Here is an 8,207-nt window from a genome sequence, read left to right as displayed (position 1 = left end):
AATACTACCCCCATTCACCGCACAACAACAACTAATTTTCAACTCACACAACTCTACTCATAATACAATAACTAAAATGACGCCCACAGCCGCCCAAACAACACTCAAGCAACTCTCTATACATAAACAAGCTCACTACAAAGCAACGACAACGGTTATTACAAACACAACAACAGAAGGATTTGATTCTAAGCATAAGAAGAGGCAAACTGAAAGAGCAATAAAATCAAAGCAGAAAGACTAAGGAAATTACCTGAGAAACTCGTCACTGAAGTTGCAGGTCAGTAAAATTTCATTTACTTTTTAAATCAAATCGCTTCATTACTGAGTCACCCCCTTTGCAATTTGTAAATTTCTGAAAAGCATAATGAGTATTGTGGGATGAGGGTTTATTATTATTGTTTGATTGTTTTTGTTCCGTGTTCATCTTCACCGAAACGTTAAGTGAAGCAGAAAGAGCGAGGCCAAGTTCTGAGAGAGAGGATAAAGCTTTATTTATTTGTTGTTTTCTGGAAAATAAGCGTAAAAGACTATAGGGAGAACAAGTGAAATTGAGAGAGATGAAGAGTTGTTTTCACAAAGGTGGAAAAACAGAGGGAATAACATGAGAGACGAGGAACAGTAACGTTGAGAGAGGAACATTTTGAGATTAGGGTTTGTCTCTTTGGCAAACCCGGTTTTAGTTAGGGGGCTTCGGGCCAGACCCGACCCAGTGGCCTTTGGTCTTGAGACCAGCTTTCAGCTTTTAGGCTCAAACCTTGAAGCCCGTGTGATGGATGTGAGGGGTGCTAATACTTTCGCATTGGTCCTATGTTTTTTTGGAATTTGTTCTAAGGAGGAGATTTGTAGCTTTGTTGTAATAAGCTGGTATTCGATCGAACTCAAAACTTTAAGGGTGGCTTCAGGATTCGACATAGTCAAAATTCAAATGCAGTTGCCGAAGTCTAATCATGTATGCAAAAGTCGAACTCTGTTCATGTATATTACATCAATTCAACATGTTTGTTTCTCTAGATGAACCAGCTATGTTTGCCATGTAATTGGTTAATCATTATATATTAGATACATAAGCTAGTATTCTAAAAAAATATTATTCTCTCACTTGTTAGAGAGGAGAATGTTGTGATTCACTTGTAAACAATTAATGCTGTTTGTGAAAATGAATAAAACATCTGTTTTAGCCATCCTTCTTATCTCTTCTCTCATATCTCTCATATGATAAGTGACAAGGGAGTGACAAGGGGAAATTAAAAGTTTGGTTAATATTAAATTTTAGATGTTTTTAAGTTTTAATTATATGGATACATTCTAGACAAAACTGATTTAAAGCTTACATTTATTTATTAATGAATTAATATAAATATATGACATAATATAAAATGATTTCGATAATAGATCTATATCTAATTAAATTATAGTTCACTTAATTATATTTATATAACAAAAAAGAAAAAAATTATAAAATCATGAATATGTGAAATATAAAATAATATTACATTTAGTGGAACTTGTATTATGTACCAATAAAGCTGGCTCATTTAAGTCCACAAATCATAACTCAATAGACAAAAGTTGATATTAATACTTAGATACTATTATATTACTCGGGTTTGAACTCAAACCTCAGAATAATGTGTGTAAGTTTTAGTGGTTATTACCACTTCATCTATTCACTTACAAATAATAAAACTAAATTTTTAAAATTTTCTACCATCGAAAAAAGTTGGATATTGTATCCACAACCACTTTAACTTATGGTTCCAATTACGTTGCTAAATGTTGTAGCTGTAGAAGGAGCTGGTTCGGTTGGTACTTCAGGCTTAGGCATAGCTTTTTCCATATCAGCAATGATGTCTAAACAGTTTCCTCCCAACTGAAACACAGCATCAGAGTCATGAGAAAAGGAGAATTCCTTCTCCATCCCTTCAAATGCATCTTTGCAAGATCCTTGGTATGACAAGACAGAACTGAATTTCAATTTCGCGGTACTAAGATCATTATTAGCAATCGCTTGTTTGGTTTCTTTGATAGTATCCAAAATGCCTTGGTATTGTTCCTTGCATATAGCAAGAGAATCCTTCAATGATTTGGAAACACTATGTTTGGCAAGTGATGTACCAATGACATCCATAGTTTTTACGGTTTGATCATGAGTCGCGTCGACTTCAGCATCGAGAGCTTTAATGGGAGTAATTACACCCTTGAGTAAGTGTGGTTGAATTGTATCTAGACAAAGTTTAGGATTGGTAGTTTTTTGGCATAACGCCGTGAGATCGGATCGGAGATTGTGGTTTACAACGTGGATATCCTCTGAGGGTTCGGCATTTCCAACAAAGAGGAATGAGGCTAGGGTTAGGGTTAGGGCTAAGGTGAAGGAAATTGTTTTACTTGTGAAACCCATATTGTCTCTTCTCTAGGACAATGTGTTGATTGTTGATGATTAGAGACAAATAGAAAAGTGTTTGAAACTAGGACAAATGTAATATATACAATGAGAAAAGGATAAAGATAAATATAGCTAATTATTATTAGCATTTCATAATTTGATAACAGATGTTTTTACTATAATAATTGTATTCCATTTGAAGTGGTTGGTGTTCCCAAAAATATGGATTTGCCACTCATAAAATTAGTTATATTAGAACCAATGGTTTTCTAGAACTTCTAAGAGAAAATAGAAAATGAAATATTGTAAACTAAGAATAATTGATGGAGAGTAAATGATGGGGTTATCTAATTTGAAAGATGATATATACTTTTTTAGAACATTGAAGAAAATGAAAGGTCAAAACTTATCCCAAAATAATAGAATGAGACAGAAGTGGAGACATTGCAAATTCTATAGTAAATACATGCTAAACAAAATAATAGAGGAATGCCAATTTTAGCATAATATCTAGTCCAACCATAAAATAATATAGAGACTAATAAAGTGTAACAAATAAACACTTGCATGATTTTTAAATATTTTAAACTTGTATTTTACATTTTAGAATTCATTATTTCACTCATCCTAACTTCATAAAGCCACATATTTCAAGGTGAAAATTTATGCTTCTTAGTTAAAGGGAAACTATTAAAGTAGTTGAGAAACCTACTTGAAAAATGTTAGAGCTAAAGATTGAGATTTCTTGAAAACAATGTAATTGACTAAGATATGATGGTTTTAGCATAGGAGAACAAGTATTAATCCATTAATAAGTTTGTTTAAGTTTATTTAATGAAATATGCTACATCAAATACACAGCATTTTTTGAAAAAAGAGTTGGAGATGGGGGACCAAAATTATTTAAAAATAAAATAAGATTATTGATTTTTTGAACCGAACAAAATAGAGGAACCAAAAGTATAACTTAACTTACTTTTTTGAAAACAAACTGTAACTTAACCTAAGAAAAATAGAAAACCACCTATTTTTGATGTTCAATAAAAGAGTTATAATGCTCTCATCAACTACCTAACTAATAATCAGGCATACCACTAAACACCCTTAATGAAAAATAAAATTGCCCTTAACAAAGCCCTTTATTGTAATTTGTTAAATCAAAGTTTTATTTCCACCAATCACATTTATCCATTCCTCCGTGACACTCCCTTTTCATATTCCTATAGGTTATTTATTAATATCCATTTGGTTTTTTCCTCCAACTTTTGAAAATAAAAAAAGTTCACTTTTGGGTTATGTCTACACCCCTTTCATTTCTCAACTATCTACTTCACTTGACATTCTCTCTCTTTCTCCCTATTTATCTCTCGGCTGCCCATTTTATCTCTCCGCATTCTCTCATTTCACTCAAAACCCTAATTTCATCACCACCTCCATCTTCCAAACCCTAGCTGTCGTAGCATCTTCCAAACGCCTCCATCTTCCCTCCCATTTGTTTCAATTCACCTTTCTCTCTCCGGTTTCTTTCTTTCTCTTTAGGAAAAAACAAACTCAGAGCTATTTCGGTAAAGCTGCGAAAATAAAGAAGAAAGGTTTGTCCGGATTAGAGAATAGATCTATATTTAATTATACCATGAGTCCTTTTTTAATTTTTTTTGTTTAATTTTTCTACTGGAGAATAATATTGAAGAGCTCTATTGTATTCTTACATTTTGTTTTTTCTTCTTCTGGATTTTATCTCATGAACGAGAATGGAGAGAAAGAGGTGAAACGGTAGAAGAAACAAAAGACATCAAGCACCAAGGATAAGTGTTTATTTTGTTTTTATTTTTGATTTATTTTGCATTTTGGTTATCATTTTGGTTTTCGTTATCTAAATCTGGTTTATGGGTTGGAATAAGTGTTTATTATGTTTTACATATGGTTTTGACATTTTGACGCTTAAGTTCAAGAAGCTTTCTCCCTATTCTTCACTTCCATTTTTCCTTGTCAATTTGTTAGTCATAACATATTTTTTTTATCATATTCATTGTTTCGGTTCCAAATTACTATTGACTTGCCATCAATTTACCTTTTACAAGCTATTTTGGCTCATGAGTTGGGTCACCAAAAATGTGATCATAGCATGTGGCTTACATATGCAAATATTTTAACCTTTGGAGCCTATACTATACCTGGTAGGTGAAAGACACATGGTTATATGTTATAAACAATAGCGAAGTTTTTAACTATGTTTGATTTTTAAAGTTAGAGAAATACTTTCTGTATGACTTCCATTAACTGAACTGAGAATGAAATCAATTTTACTCTAAGTCTCTTACCTCATAATGACCATAAGACTTATCTATAATGTGATAAACCTTATTTCCAATCCTTTCTTTAGTTATTGAAAACATTGCTTATTTTGAAAATGGATTTGTATCTGACTCCACATGTTCCAGTTTGTTTATTGCTGACTAGAAAATACAACTTTTTGGGTTGATAACCAATTGGCTATTGATTGTAATTGAGAGAAAAAGTTGAGTTTTTTTTGTCTGAAAGAGATAGAAAGTTGATTTGAGTTTATGGATATGTTTTTGTTTCATATTGATAATTGATAATTACATGATTCAATAATTTTGAATCTCTCTTATCATTGTTGTGGTAACAACTCATGTGCCAGCAACAATACAAAGTACAGGTTCTATAAGTTCGGTTCGCGAAGTCGGGTGAGAAATTGAAGAGGAACCTAATACAGTTGTGGCTGATGAGGCAATCTATGTTGATGTATCAAAGGATGTAAAAGAGAGTAAGGTGAATCTGATATGGGCAATTCAAAACTCTGGTGGAAAGAGGATATGTATCCTCTTTGTTCATGTGTTTGAAACAATGATCGCCTTGAGTAAGTTTCTACCATATTTGAAATTACTTGGACTCAAACACCTTAACATCATATTATGTTGATATGCTTATGATTTATGATTTTTTTATAACAAATTTTAATACACTATTAAATTGGTTTGCACGAAGTGGTTTCAATGTTTTACTATTAAATTGATGCCCTTTAACTGGTGCAAAAGTACTATTAAATTGTATAATAATACTAACTTTCTGCAACACACTCTGCATTTTATATAAAGTACAACACCTACTACACCTATAGCCTGACATACCTACTTCAAAAGTACATCCATAATCTTTTAAGTAAGATTTTTATAAATGCTTTCTTATAAATTCAGTCACATGTCTTTTCATTACTATAGTTCCATCTCAACACACTACAAAAAACCAGGTAAATTATGGCGGTTAAGTTACGGCGGTTATATTAAAACGCCACAATTTACGTTTGATTATGGCGGTGTTAACAAACGTCGTAATATTAGTACTAAAACGGCGGTTTCAACCGCCACTATTTACTGAAAACTTCCCAAAACCGTGTAGCGTGCGTTTGTCTAACTCTTCCCTATTTTTCATTCACTTATCTATATAATATATAATAAAACAAATTTTTATTAATTTTAAATAATAGTTAATTTATTTTAAAAAATTAATAATAATAATAATCTTACTTACAGTACTATGAATTAAAAAAAGAGAGAAAACAAAGTCGTACTCATCTCCTCCATCGTATTCAACCTTTTCTGTTCAACGATACGATTTCAATATGATTCCTTCTTTCCGTTACCTTTTCGTAAACCCTTTCGATTTCAATTCGTTCATTTCATTCAAATTCAAACCCTAACAATTATTTGAAATTAGAATCACACCTCTTCAGTGTCAGAATCAATATGGAACCCTAATAATCAACCCTACCAATAATTTGAACCGTCATTTTCGCTTTGTTCAATCGCAAATCCTCGACCCATAATTTTGTAATCAGGTTTTCTGGTGTTCTGTTCTGCTGCTCCGTAATCTACAATTCTGTAATCGGTCGTTCTACTGCTTAATTCTTCTACTCAACAATCCACAATCCTACAATCAATCAATTTCAAGGTAATTTTGTGCTTTCCTTATTGGATTCATAACTCTATTTTCTAGCTGGTGAATCTTTCCTTATCTTTGTAGTTGTTTGATGCATAAGTATATAATCTCAATTCATGATGCACATCAACTGTTCGATGAAATGCCTTGTTGGATTCATAACTCTATTTCCTAGCTTGTGAGTCTTTCCTTATCTTTGTAGTTTGATGCATAAGTATATAACTTCAATGCACGATGCACATCAACTATTCGACGAAATGCCATATTGGACCGCGTTTAACTTATATTCTCTTAATTTTAGAAAAATATTGGTTGAGTCACTAGTATTATCTCACTGACTTCACCAACTTGAACCACTAGCTAGTTAACGACTACTTCCGGTTTGAGGTAAGTTCTCTAACCATGTTCATATTGGGTTGTTAATTTCTTGCTAAATAGTTACCTGCTATATGCGTATTTAAGTAAAGATTTAGATTCAATGTATTCTCAATTCCCTCCTTCTTTGCAAATATGATCTAGGTATGGATTTGTGCATAGTGTTAGTATTTGAATATGGTTAAATTTAATTCAATATTGTTAACTTATTCCTCCCGTCCAGTTGTGTTCAATGAGGACGTATTCCTTTCGTCTAGTTGTGTTCAATTATGAGGACTAGTGTGTTCAATGAGGACTTTGTAAACTTATGTCATTAGAGTACATTCTTGTAATAATCTGCATGAATGTTGGTCCTTGGATTCAAGTAGTTTTCCATTAACACTAATTTCACTCAAAAAATTGTTCTGAAACAGAAACTTAAGCGGCGTTACAAATCTTCTTAAACAAAAATAGTCTCCTTTGTCCATCAAGGGGAATTGCAATCTTTTCTATATTAAACAAAAATGAGGAAAAAGAGAAAGAATCAATTTACGACAAGTTCAAAAAACATGTACGTTACACAGAAATAATAAACATAAAACTTTCTGGAACCAAGATGGTCAAGAAGCAATGTTGTCAATTGTGGATAGTGAAAATAGCAGTTTGCTCAAATCCTGTTATGCTGCAGAGTTACAATGAGGCAACAGCTACTATTTAACCATATTTTGTACTAAATAGCATAAGCAGAACAATAGTGATTTATGAAATTCTGCTAATAGTGCTATAGCAATTTTAAAACTTTTAAAATGATGCTACTCCAAGATAATTCAACTTTATAGAATATGGTTTTCCTGAGATAACATATTTGTATGCTTTTAAATGTCATTCTATATAAATATATATTGAGATTTGAGACTTATGAAATTGATAATCACAAACCTAAGGAAATTGTAATACATGTGGTAGTCTTTTTTTTTTAAGAGGTAAGTTAATATCTTTGCAGTATTGTGCATGAGTCTAAAATGTCAAAAAACAAGGAAAAGTTAGTTTAAAATATTTTGACGGTGTTTGTATCATATTAATTTGTATAAAATTAGTTGTAAGAGAGTAAGTAATTATTTATTCTAACGAGTGGTTCGTAACAACACTCCTCCTACTATTATATGAAAAACATTGGATTTTTTTAATAATAAAAAAATAGTGTGCATGTGTCTAGATTACATATATTTATAAATGTGTGTGGAACCCGATCACATATCCAGATGAATACAAATATCGGCTATCCTCGCATTTTCTAATCATACTTACAAAATTTATTTAGTTTTTGCAGAAATTAAAGGAAGATTCGTATAAATTTCATTGGACATGATTTTGTTGTCAAAGAACTATTGAAGTAAGTACTTATTATGTATTCAACTTATCATGTTTGAACATTTATATTGTGTTACACATTTATATTGTTTTTATTATATAGTTCTTGTCATGTTTTATTCTACATTTAGGACTG

At 31.6% G+C, this 8,207-nt stretch overlaps 1 protein-coding gene across 1 annotated transcript; it reads right to left on the bottom strand.

Moving 5' to 3' along the window:
• Nucleotides 1-1,456: 1,456 nt before the first annotated feature.
• Nucleotides 1,457-2,462, bottom strand: LOC131625688 (uncharacterized). Its single transcript, XM_058896525.1, has one exon. It carries the CDS (start codon nt 2,399-2,401, stop codon nt 1,748-1,750), a length of 654 nt encoding a protein of 217 aa, XP_058752508.1. The 5' UTR covers nt 2,402-2,462; the 3' UTR covers nt 1,457-1,747.
• Nucleotides 2,463-8,207: the final 5,745 nt, after the last annotated feature.

Source organism: Vicia villosa, unplaced genomic scaffold (assembly GCF_029867415.1).
Source record: "Vicia villosa cultivar HV-30 ecotype Madison, WI unplaced genomic scaffold, Vvil1.0 ctg.000233F_1_1, whole genome shotgun sequence".
Taxonomy (NCBI): domain Eukaryota; kingdom Viridiplantae; phylum Streptophyta; class Magnoliopsida; order Fabales; family Fabaceae; genus Vicia; species Vicia villosa.
Note: the sequence above shows the minus strand (reverse complement) of the source record. Positions and strands in the feature narration are given on the sequence as shown.